We start from the raw sequence: 13,499 nt of genomic DNA on the forward strand, positions 1-13,499 counted from the left end.
AATTAGCATGTAGAATAAACACAGGAGATGTTCAAGAGGTGGAGCTGAGGCAGAGGCATGACTGCATAGCGAGTGGCAGCTGGGTACCTGACAGCCACGCCAGGCTCTGGCAGTGCACCCTGGTTGCCATGCCCCTGCGGACAGCTGGTCTATGGTCGTACATCTGGATATGACTGGATATGCATGCTTGATCATTTTCATGACTTGCTATGTGATGCTTTAAATGTGATTCTTGGTTAAGTTATGTGGCCCGGTGCTGAGTGGTAGCTACAGTCTCTCCTGCACATTTTCTGTCGGAGTGAGGGTGAATATTTGTGTTGAATTATAGATGAAATGTTATTAGCCAGTTCATTTCTAGTTCACTGTAGGAAACCTGAGATGTCATCAAAATTATATTTCTTAATAGGGAGCCATAGAGTATTTTCAGTCAGTTTTAATTTTAATGTTACTGAAAAACCTGACCTATCTGCTATAGAAAATTATAATATCGTATCACTGGATGGATTGTGGGAATGTGCATCAATGCATGGATCACAATTATTTTAATTCCATAACATTATCTGTAACAGATATATGATTATAATAACACAATTCTATTTAACGCAGTCTGTAAAAATACATTGATTTTATAGCTCCCCAAACTGATTACATTAATATCTGTGCATAATTAGTTTACACATTACTAAATTACTGACAGATTAAAAGTGAAATAGTGCAGTTCATACATAGCCGCATAACTGCCAGAAAGGAAATTAATATGGATTCAAATGGTCCTTGGAGACCCGCGCTGAAATAGCAGAAATCTATAAAGACTGCTTGCATTAGGAAATTTCTATCACCAACATGTTTGTGGTTGATGCTTTGCTAAGTCTGCTAATATGGGTAAAATTTAGTACAGGAAATGATGTTTGAATGATGCTTTTACTGTTACCAGCTCAAGAATGTGTTTATTAAAAAGTAAATTCCTGACTTAAATGGCAATTACATTGGATGTGAATATGAATTTTTAAATACTTTTCTAAGTGTTCATATCAAAGTGGCAGCAGCGTAAAGTAGCTAGTACTTAAGATGCGTTTGAAAATTATGTTGATTTTAGATACCATAAAAATTGAGAACTTGCCCTCAGTCCTTTCTCCTCAGGCCAAATGCACATTGGAAATAAGACTGTATCAAAACTTGATCTGTTTATAGAATGTCACATGCTTCCAAATTTCTGTCATAAGATGAATTTTAACATAAATATATAAAACAACTCTACATACAATCCATTGGCCTTCTACAGGCTTTTATTCACTGGATATATCTTGATGAAGATTGGGCTACTTGACTACCAGTCCAAGCTGTTGCTATGGAAAGAAAAATTCTAAAAGGAATTGGTTACTGTTTGAATGGGTTGCTTTCTTTAAAATTAAACGTGTTATACACTAGTAGTGGGAACAAACTTGTCAATCTTGATCCTAATTCTTGGATATTTCATATTTGGCATATGGTATTTTTACTGTCAGCTTAACACAAAAATCAAGCTCTGAAGAAAAGATGTATCTGTGCTTGCCACTGATGAGAAAATCAATATAGTATTCTGTTGTGGGTAAAAAGTGGGAGGAAGGGAGAAGGGCTACTACCTACCTTGTTCTGAGATGCTTCAAATAGTAACATAGTAAAGAGAGGGGCATTTCACAGGACACGATAAACCAAAGTTGAAGTGACATCCGCTAAGGTATCAACAGATTTTATTGTGGGTTTGTTAATCTCTTTGGCTTGAATGGTAACAAATATGTGGATGTGCTAAATGGGGATGATGTGTAGGTTTGAGATTTCACATGGAATTGCCTTGACATCACTCTCTAGGATGAGATAGGTTTCTCATTTAAGCTAATAACAATTTTAACATCATTATCCAAGTAGTCACTTGGACTCATTAGAATTGTATTTATGATCGCAGAATGAGTACTTTAAATTCACGAGTCTGTGCTGGAATTAATCACATGTACATGCCAATTTACTTTCTGGATCTGGAATTAAGATGGATCTGTGTGAAACACGACGATTTTGTTTGTAAGTGTTTTTTTTTTTTTTTTTGGTAAATGTTTCCTTCAGTTATAACTTATGCCCTGAGATGCCATATGGGAGGTCTGCCAGACTTCATGTAGACCATATGAAATGCATTTGGCAGTCCTGTTGTATATTACTGCTGGCTCGTGTGACTAGCCGGACTATCATGAAGTGCCTCACTTCTTGCCAGGCAATGGGAGCTACTGTTGCACTTATGGTCACACTGGGCTTGTGTAGAAAGCATTAGCTAACGTTTCTCGGAGGAAGCATGGACTTGAACATAGGTTTAGAAAACACAAAGATCTGGAACTAGGTTTTTAGGATTAGGGAGCTATAAAGAGGCAGAGTGAAGATGGATGAACTGTACTTTTAAGCGTGTGTCCCTGCATTTGTACTTCTTCATAGAAGCTGTAATTGCTAGTTATTAAATATATTTGCATGGTATTTCAAGTGGGATGAGATAAACAATTTTACAACTGTTATAGGTTCCTTGTTTTAGGCAGTATTTTGAAGCACCCATAATGCTTAATATGGTCTAGATATAGTTCTAGATCACTCCTTTGTGATCACTCTATATGTTATGTTTGGTATGTTTTTCAAAGTTCCTTTGCTTTTAGTGATATGGGGCTACAGGAATTGCTTTTTTGGAAAATAAAATGTTTTAACATATATTACATATTTTAGTAGTAGGTGTAGTGAAATGGGAGACAGGATAAGATTAGTAGATAGAATTGCTTATTAACTTATCTGTCTAAGGCTCTATAGGTCTGGAAGTTACAACTTTTGTACTAAGAACAAAGTTCTAAGAAGAACGTATGTGAAACAAATCAAATACATTGTTTTACACTTTTTATTATGAGTTTTATGCTGCTAAAGCAGAGTTAAGATTGCTTAGAAGCTGGTCACAAGGCTGTTTCTGTTTAATGAGGTATGTGAGTGTTGGAAGAATTGTGAAACATTAGACTGCAGTTTCCATAGATGTTAATTTGATGTTTTTATTGTAATATTCTCTTCACTTGTCTATATCAAACAAGGCTTTGTAGCTAAGTATTTATTTTGTTTGAGAATTTCATTTGCTTCAATACATCCCCATTTTCATATAGGCTCTTGCTGTTCTCCATGTAAAGCTCCCCTCATTCAGATAGTTTGAGCGTTATTTTGTCAGTTCTACTGGTTTCTTCACAAGCCTTACAACTCGTTGTGAGGTTGAATTGTTTGTTTGTTTTTCTTTTTCTTTTCTCCTCGAAAGCTTCAGGAAACTTAATATTGTGAAAGATGAGTTTCTCGCAATAAGAGGGCAAACTGACTTGGCAAATCAGTATCTTATTAAGGTTGCAAAGCTTTCCCAGGTGAGATTACATTGTTTAATACTCTCCTGGATAGCTCAGACTTCCAATTATATAAGTTGCACAATCTTGAAAAGTATGTAAGGGTTAGCAGTTTGATCAATAGTGGAACAATGCATGGACTGAAAAAGTATGCACATTTGAAATGCATATGTGAATTGCACACAGCATTGGGGTGCAGTAGTACATGTTGCTAATCTCTTTCGGAGAGAAGCTTTCCTCCTTTGGAGATGAGCAGCTAAAGATGATTGCACATTAGAGATCAGTGCTGTTTTTTCTGTCTGATAGTTCTAACCATATAGCTACACCAAATTCCCACGATGAGTAATCAAGTCTAGTTGCTTTGAGGACACAGGCTTAGTTGTGGAGAAATGTGATTTCTATATCCAGAGATGGATTTTATCTTGTTTACCTATACTGAACAGCTCTCTGATCAACTTGTTACATCAGTGTCACCTTGCACTGGTTAATGTAATTGAAAAGACAAGTTTATGTATAATACAGAGCTCTGAAAAGTTGGGTGGAGATAGAGGTAGAACTTCACGCTGTTTCATGAGAGCTTCTTTCATAAAGAGTAGGAGATCTTGATTCTTGTTAAATTGCCACTGGCAATTGTTCCCAATTTGACACAGTTATTTTGAAATATTTCTTTACTACTGACAGTGAGATTGGTTTCCTTTTAGCCATTGTGTTGTTTTTTGTTTTTTTTTTTTTTGGTCTTCTAAAAGCTGCATTTGTTGATATCTTCCCAGCTGCCCTGAATTTAAAACTATTGTGCCTGTATCACCACTTGCCCTGCAAGGTTCAGTTTTAGGTATGCTTTTTCAAATGGGTGAATTCAAAGAGCTAGAAAGGAACATTGGTATTTTGCTGAGTTTCCCTGGGTAAGTGCACATGTAGTGCACTGGGTAGTTTGGGGCTGGGTTTGGAAGCTTTTTTCTTTTTTTTTTTTTTTTTCTTTTCTCTTAAACCATACTGTTTGAAAAGAAGTGAAGTTGGGAGATACTATTTGAAATGTGAATATCCATATTATTTTCTTTCAGCAGTATCTTAGTGTTTTCTTCACAGATCCAAGTTTAAAAAGTGTGAAAAGTTAGCAAGATAAGAACGTTTCTTCACTGTTATTAAGCTATTTTGGGAGAAAGCTATTGTATGGAAGAGCCTTAATGTGAAGGTGTTAAGCAGGTGCAAAGTTGTTGTCATGAGATGAGAAGTATTTAAGGTTTTGTTTGTCTTCTATACTGGATGTGAGCAGAAGCAAAGAATATAGTTACAATGTTCAATGCTCTCTAATTAGACACTGCCTGAATAACCTGTGTGTGAAGAGTTTTCCAAGGGGAGGTCAGAGGAGATTATTTTTGTTTGCATGCTAACCAGAAGTTCATTTTGATAAGGAAAGGATATAAGTGTAATGGTCAGTTGTGTAACAAGGACAGTGTTCGCTTGGTTGGTTTTAAGGTGGGTTATGAAGTGTTGATGTTAAAGTGAAAATAAATTCAATACAAAGGAATAAAATAACCTAGTGTTAGGGAACTACTACTTAGACCATGTTTTCCTAACCTATTTTAGGAAACTGGTTATCTTTATTTTTTTCCTTCTAGTTATGCTGCAAAGAACAATTGTTTGGTATTTACAGGTTTCTTTTTCTTTTGGCTTGAAAAGGTGTACATCAGTGATTTCCCAGTCTCTTCAAAGGATAATCTAAGGCAAGGGACAGAATAACTCTTAAAATAAATGAATAAATAAAAGTTGTGCTTTCTTTAAGTTTTTATTACTTCATATGATCTTCAGAATAGTCAGAGTGGTTTCTGACTTCTGAGGTATAAGTGTAGAATTTTCTTGCCTTATCAAAAGTAGTTATTCTTTACATGATAGTTTCATCATTTTTTTTGTATATTAGGGAAGGAGGGCTTTGAATTGGAGAACTATTAAGATATTATGCAGTGTTGTAAGGATGGAATTTTGAGATCCATTGGATGGAATTTGTAGATCCATTTTTATTTTAAAACAATTTATGAAGGGGCTGAGCATTGAATACCAGGAAATTACTACTTTTTATTTATTTATTTATTTATTTAGATTCTTCAAAGGAGACACGGAAGGTGACAATAGTAAAATACATGTGGCTCAAGGGTTAGCCATTGGCAAAGCTTTGACTTTAATAAGATTTCATAAATTTCAGTATGAATGGATTACTGGATTGCCTGGAAATATTGTGTAGTTATATACAAGAATAAATGTGCAGTAGGGGAATTGACACACGCACGCATAAACAAATGAATTGATAGTTTGTGTTACTTATTTTGATTGTGTGTGAAATGAAGGAGGGGGATATTTTTCTTCAAAAAATTAAGGTAGAAGTGTGCAAACATTGCATGAGATGGTCTGCATAGGTATTAACAGCTGTTTGGCAAACAGAAGAAGCAAGTTTGCAGCCTAAGTAACAAACTGCATAGACATAGCCCACTATGAAGCGTTGCTTGTGTCGTCATCTTATGTGTCCTGGAATCAGAACCACATTAAAAATATATGTATTTTTAATATGCTGTAAATCTCATTATTGCACTGAAATTAACTCAGGTACTTTTTTATGTCAGCTTCTACTTAGCCACATTTGTAGTAGCGCTTTCAAATGTATAGCTGACTTGCATGAGTTTCTGCATGGAAATGAGCAAACATGAATAGTTGTACTTTTTTTTTTTTTTCTTTCCTCAGAAATGTAGTTAAAAGTTGTTGTGGGTTCAGACTAGTTCTCCTAATTATGCTGTATATGCATCAGTAAACAGCATGGAGATGCAAAACATAATTTTAAAGGGAACTAATTATGTTTTGAATCCAAAGCACATCACAAAAATTATTTGAATGTTTTCAAGAAGAATGAAAATCCTACAAGCTGCTCTGGTTCTGCTAAATCCCTAGCCCTCTGAAACCAAGAAAATGAATATTCAATATTTTTCCATTTGAGTCTCTTGACATGCTATCGATTCACTTTATTTTCCCAACAATTTTCTGACAGATTTCCCAATGTGGATTACTTACGTGCTTTGATATTCATTTTGTGACTGCCTTTGAAAAGCCCATCAAAATTAGAGCTGCAGCAAGCTGCTCACTAGAGCAACAAAGTAGTGAACAAGGCCCTTGGATTCCTGCATTCACTACTGCTAGTGTGTGCAATGTACTATTTTCACTACCCAATATACCAAGTATAACCTAAAAGTAGAAAATTTTAAAGAGGTAGGAATTAAATTCTGCTTAATTGACTCCTGACAACACTACTGAAAGTAGTTTAATATCCTGACAGGCAATCTTCCATGTTTTATCTCTGCATGGTATATTTCAGATGATGTTTAGTCTGTACATTTTATGTACATTTTAGGTACATAAAAGATGCATGAGAAAATTAGTAGAATTTCAGGTAATAAGAATGATATTAAAAGTAATGCAAGATTCAAAAATAGCCCAAATCTGCAAGAACTAACGATAAATCAATTGCTTGTAGAATCTCTGTGTTTAGGAGATGGCTTTCTCAAATATATTTGTTTTTCCTCAGCAGCTGGTCTGAACAACCTAGTAAAGTGACAGTCATTGAAGGGCTCAGGGTACATTTTTGTTTCACTTTGTAAACATACACACATGTAAGACATTTAATAATAATACAAGAGGTTTGGAAATACAACCCTTCTCACCCTGGGGTTAAGAGGAAGAAAGCGTGGTCTAGACAGAATTTGAGAGTCCCTGTTCCCTTCTCACAAAGTCTAAACCTTTTTTGCTGCTGTGGACTGGACTGGCCCTTATCCGTAGTTGGCGTCCTCGTTCTGCTAACAGATCTTTTTCATGTGAAAGTAGGTCTTTCACTGGCTTACATGGTTAGACCTTGAAAGGTGCAGAAGCATATAAATTCTTGAAATTTTTGAAGCTAGCCTGTTCTTGGCTTTTTACTGATGCTGGGGGAGGAGAAGAAGGTTGACCTCAGCAAGTATGGTATCCTTGTAAATGTCTGTCTTGACTTTTCTGCTAGTGGAGATGATTAGGTTTCTTATAACGAAGACCTGAGTAGTTACATGGTTCTTTCTGCTTTGGATTCAAATACGATGGCTTTGCACCAAGAGAATTCAGGGTCCTATCTGCTGGACCCAACCTTATTGGTTAGACTCATCCCCTTACCCAAGAAATCTGGAAACAAGTGATGCGGTTAAATTGTTAATTTTTTCACTCTTCAGTGGGGCCTGGTCAAATAGTATAACTCTGTAACAACTGACAGTGCTTGAATTATTATTATTATTTTTTTTCCATCTGCATGAGTTCATAAACCTTTAACAGTTTCTTTAATATGAGATTAGCCTGGTATGTTCCACAGCATTTTGGTTGGTTGCATAAAGAAATGCAAACTGTTGTGATAAAGAAACTTGAGACTAATTCTACTTTATTTATATATACATATAAATATATTATATATTTTTTTCTTTTTATTTTTTTCCAGATCTGGTTTGTGTTTATGAAAATACAGGGGAAAAAAAAGATGCTGTGAAAGTGAAGAACATATTGTTAAGAAGTAAGCAAAGCTATAAGTTATACACTGAATTTGTAGTATCTTAACAACCACATCAAACCACTGTGCCTAAAGTTAGAGAGTAGTCCACGGTTCTGGGTATGCACATTAAAGGAACACCATTTCAAGTATGAATCAAGGTTTAACACCTGCATCACTGTACTATTTAAAAAGAAAAAGTGTTTGAACAGTCTTTATGCATGTTTTAACCTGAGGCCTAAATAATATTAAGTAGTTCTGTTTCATCCTGATTGAAGGCTTCTTAAGCTTAGTTTGTGAGCACGTTTGTTTTTATTTATTTTTAAAATCTGTTCCTAGGTAGTTTCTTCAATTTTTGAACCAAATTGACTGAAGCAAAGCAGGTCTTTGAAACGTGCTAATTCCCTTTAATCTTCTTTATAAAGACAGGAGTTTCCAAACTTGGTTAATTCAAATTATTACCTTGGTAATATCCAAGCACCAAACACTAGTGTCATTATTGAGAGTTTTGCTTTACATGTAACCAGGATCACAGTTATGCTTAGGTGAAGTTCAGTTCCCAAGATACCATGATGATCTCTATTTAGCATTCTAATTCATGAATTCAAATCTTGGAAGGATTAGTTTAGCAACAGACATTTAGCTTCTTGTCTATAAAAAAAAGATACAGTTATTAAATTGGGAAAAGGGGAAGACCAGTGGGAATTTAAGGAGGGGAAGCAAATCCCTTAGGATTGATATTTCATTTTGAAATTAGAATACAGTTGTTGTTTTTTCTGAAGAAATATACTGTGACATAGGTCCAATTTGCAGTTTCTTGACTAGTTTATTTATTAAATTAAGTGATTATTTTTCTTGAAGATCCTTGAAACATTTCCTTAAGAATGATTTAAATAGACCAATATGTTTGTTCTTATGCTAACAAAACCTTTTCCTTATTCGCAGTGAGAATTTCCTGGCAGGCAGTCCTTCGAGGTCATTTTAATTTTCCAGACATCTTCATCAGCTGTTATAAACCGATAGCAGTTATTACTTGGAAATGGAAATTATTGAAAACGTATAGAGAAATTCCAAGGTATGTGGCAGTCTCACATTTTTTTGACATAGAGTTGACTTCTTTGGGCAGTCATGCTGGCTGTATGTGAGAGTGTGTGTGTCCATCCCTAACAACTTTTTTGTGTTTGGTTATTCTGTAGTAAATTTGATGAAGAGTTAGAAATCTTAAAGATATTTCTGTTCTGTAGATCCTAGGAAAATACAGTGGTTAGAAGAAAAAGCCATTACTGCAGTGAGGAGAAAGGTATAATGTAATCTCAGACTTAATGAGGAATCAGGGAAGGCATGTGAGCTATCAAACTTAGGGCACAACTCTGCAGGAAAGAAGCTTCATTAGTTTTGCTTCCCCAGAAACTGTTTTGGAGTCATGTTTACCTAGATAAAAAGTCTTATTACTGTGGGAGGTAAGTAGGTACTGTGTGAGAAAATAGGTAACCACTGCATCAATCACTAGGATCTGCTGTATTCCTACAGTGGGAAATGCAACTCCATTTCCTTGTTGGATTAGAAGAGCCTTGTAAAGATGTTCATTTTCATCATGGAGTTCTAATAATCTTTGTATTAATGTGCTATGTGAAAAGAATTTGGAGAGTATGCACAGATAAATCTTTGAATAATCTCCTCATGTCTATAATTGACCAGTTTTGTACCTGGACATGTGGTTTGGGAGCGTATGGTATTACATATCATCAAGGTTTCTGTTTCTACTGACACACAATCTGGGAAGCTTTGAATCTGCATAAAACTAGCTTGTAACCTCAAGAGCATATGGCCGAACAGAACTCTTACCTAATATTCAAAAGGCTACATCTTCTGGCTCTTCACTTCGCCATCATTTCTTCCCACGTTCCTCCCCCCCTTCACTGTTCTTGTCACTGAACTGTGTCCTTGATAAGAGAGAAGATTTTCTTTATGGGGATCAAATTATATTCTCTAGGTTTCAGGTTTATGAGGAGAAGACAGCAGCAGGAAGGAGAGTTCAGGCTGTTGTTGGAGTGCATATGATCACATTCTACTTCACTAATTAAAGCTAAGGAAGGGATTTGGGTTTAAGAAGGCTGGCCCGTGGTCAGGAGTTGAAAAGTGTTCTTGCAAAGTATAACGTAGCATGTGTGTATTCAGAAGAGCTCCTATGGATTAAGAAGGAAGCTCAGAGTTGAAAGGCATAAGTTAACTTGCTGTGGACAGGTGTTAAAACCGTCATCTACTACTTGCATGCTGTGTACTCTGACTTCTAAGTCTGTTCAGGAAAACATCACGTGTGTTGCATCACCAGAAAGCCATTTTTCCTTGTCCTTTGCACTTTCTATTTTTCTACTGAGCAAATCTAAGAGATATTAAGGGTGGAATTTAAACATCATTCAAAGTTCTTTTTTTCTCATTTCTCTTTTTTTTTTTTCACACATATATATTTTTAATCTTGTAACATGTAGTATTTACTAATGTCTATTGCTATGTATGCAATGAACTACCTTCTTACCTCTTCGTTCTGTTCAGGTTTAATTAGCTAATCATTGACTTAACAGAAGACAGCTTGCTCGCTTGCCCAGGAGCACATTTGACTTCATAAGTGTTTATACTTAATATTTGTTTGAGAATCAGACATATTAAAATTATTTTTGTGTACTGATTTAAAAATAGAAAAATGCTCAAAAATATCTTATTCTTTCTATATTTATCCCACAGCATTTTTCAGGCATGCTGTAAGAATTTTCTTAGAAGGAAAATATTTAGAAAAAGAAACTGCTTAGTTTTTTTGGATGCACTAACATGAGCGTAACCGTTATGGCTCTTGTTTTTATGAAGTAGAGTATTTTCAGAACTCATGCGTTAATGCACTTAGATTAGGTGAAAACTTGAAGTAGAAAAGTAGTGAATGTTTTAAGATGCTCATTCCATCAAGTGAGTAGATGTTATAATATAATTATCCTTAAAAATGTCATTAGAATACCTGCTAAGATATTGTAGCTTATGTGTGCTTTTGAGCTTATGATTGTTTGTATAGATTTTGGTAGGCTTGCTAACACAGTTAGACAAGCGCTCATATATTACCGTTGCAGAATTGTGACAGTAGTTAGTTATGTGAAAAATCAATGTACTATGCTAAGGTATTGAAAATATTGTATTATCTAATTATGTAATACTTATCTGTATTGCAAAATGTCTACACAGTTACATGCCCACCATTAGGGTACAGTAAGAATTTAAGCTATTGAGCTTGCTGCATAGGGCTCTAATTGCAGTCCTCATTAGTTTGTTAGCCAGGTTCTTCACTTTGTAATGTATGTTCATAGAAGCTTGTGACAGTTGTTTTAGCTCTCTATATAAACTTATTTTCCAATTTAAGGGGTTAGTGCTTTTTTTTTTTTTAATAATAATTATTGGCAGTAGGAATGTATTGAGTACCGTGAATTGATTCTTTCAGGATCCTGACACTGAGGCTTGTCATGGCAGCTTCTTTTGTAAACAGGCAAGGTATTGGTAAAACATAAGCACATAAAACAGAAAGAAAATACAGTTATATAGTAACAGAAATCACAGTATTATTAATTCTGAAAACTATAGTAGCTCTATAGTGCTAACCAAGAGTAAGGCCTTCTTGAATGGAGGTATATTAAAAATAAAACATGAAATTTCTCTGACTGGTGCTTAGTGCTTTGAAAACTGCAGTCACTGCTTTAAAACATGCTACGGTGAAACTGCTTGGGGACTTCAGAAGATTTTTTTCCTACAGCCTTTTATTCAATAAGAGCACTGTATGCCATTTCAAAGCTTGCATTCATAATGATTATACAAACTTAGTGTATGAAAATTAAGGCATCCTCAAAACTTTCCAAGCTGCAGGCACAATACACATGTATTACTTGAGGTCATTCTTGCTAATTCTTTAATTGGTTTCTGAAGTTAGTATTTATGGTACTGCATTAGTGAAAAAATTACATGTCGCTATTCTGGAACAACAAAGATCTGTTTGTGTTTATTAATGATAGGTATTTATAGTTGTAGCTGTCCATAAATAAACAATCCAAACTCATGCTATATCAGGATGTAGTGATTTCAAATATTCAGGAGTCTGTGGGCAATCATATTCAGTAAGTAGTATGCTCCAACCAGTTTTTTGTTTTGGCAGCTTCAGTTTTAACAAGGGCAGTAGTTTGAAGATTACTCTGATGGAGAAAGTTAGTCTTTCCATGTTATGGGTAAATATTTCTATATTGGTTCAAAGTATATGTCACTAATTTTCATGTAATTACATGATACTTAGATCCTAATTAGCGATACCTAGCTGAGATTTTTTTCATTTTGTAATGTATCTGTTTTCAGTGAAGGTGTTGAATAAATGGGATTTCTTACTGATTTAGTTTGAACAGTGTTTAATTAAAATGGAGTTTGAAACAGGACTTGTCTTGGCTAGCACTGCTTTTTTGTTTGCAGTTCTTGGTGTTTTATTTGTTTGTTTGTTTTAAGTGCTCTGTTTTTTAGGGCACTTGGCAAAATTGTGGAAAAAATTTTGTCCCAGATAGTCTATAATACAAATGTCTAATCTAAAGACCCTTGGAACTGGTGAAAAAAAAATATTTTCTGATTAGCTGAGAGGTTTCATGTATTTTCAGATGTTGTGCTAAAAGATTTTTTGTTTGTTTAAAGGTGATTTGGAAGTAAAGTCTCTTATCTCTACAACATTGTCTTAAATGAACTCCAGAGGAAATGCCCAAATCTGTACTGCTATTTATGAGCCAAGATGTTTTATCTGGGATACTGAATTCTGAGCATATATTGACATTCAATGTATTTGCAAGATGGTAGGCATATAAAAGTGTCTCCTTAAAACTTTTAAGCCAATTTGTTTTGTGTAGTTTAAAACATCTGTAAGGATATTAGAAATTAGCAAGAATGTAGATGGCATTTACAAGAACACAAGTCAACTAAACAGTTGATGTTTGATGTAAATGATATTTGAAATGACTAGTTGAGCCTCTCTTGTTATTGGTGACTCAAACATTTTGTAGTTTTCTGATATACTGAGCTTGTTTCCCTGCAGTGATAGGGAGGAATTAAAATGCAAAGTTGTGCTCTGTATTGATGTGGTAAAGATGCTGCTCCAAGAATTTTGCTTCAGGTTGTGCCGAGGAGATGATACAGTTCAGCTGGCGATACTACTCTGGATAATGTTTTTTTGTTGTCTTTGTTTGGTGGTGGTTATTGATTTAACAGCTACTGTTTTCTTAAAACTGGTGCACAAAACTTTCTTGTGATATCACACTGAGGAATTTGCATAGTACTACGGTGACAAAATTATACTTATTAAATACCAGCTACTGAGTCAGTGAAATTCAGCAAAAGTATGTTATTATTTGAAATAGAACTGTATTGTGGGATGAACATCACCAAATAAAACTTCATAAAAAAAATTATTGGGTGAAGAGCTTTCTGAACTGAAGGCCTTTTGTACTTTTGAGAAATGACAGTTATGACACATGATACTGCTGCCAGAGAAGTCTGTGATAATCCCTTAT

At 34.9% G+C, this 13,499-nt stretch overlaps 1 protein-coding gene across 7 annotated transcripts in view; it reads left to right on the plus strand.

The window, feature by feature from the left end:
• The window catches only part of LOC106045268 (uncharacterized), a 312,839-nt gene that overhangs the window by 1,829 nt on the left and 297,511 nt on the right, over positions 1 to 13,499 (plus strand). For all 7 annotated transcript variants that reach the window (XM_013195658.3, XM_067004462.1, XM_067004463.1 and 4 more), the window contains exons 3-4: positions 7,879 to 7,950; positions 8,872 to 9,001. In XM_013195658.3, coding sequence (XP_013051112.2) covers positions 7,879 to 7,950; positions 8,872 to 9,001 — 202 coding nt within the window. The remainder of the gene's footprint in view (positions 1 to 7,878; positions 7,951 to 8,871; positions 9,002 to 13,499) is intronic.

Source organism: Anser cygnoides, chromosome 12 (assembly GCF_040182565.1).
Source record: "Anser cygnoides isolate HZ-2024a breed goose chromosome 12, Taihu_goose_T2T_genome, whole genome shotgun sequence".
Taxonomy (NCBI): Eukaryota; Metazoa; Chordata; class Aves; order Anseriformes; family Anatidae; genus Anser; species Anser cygnoides.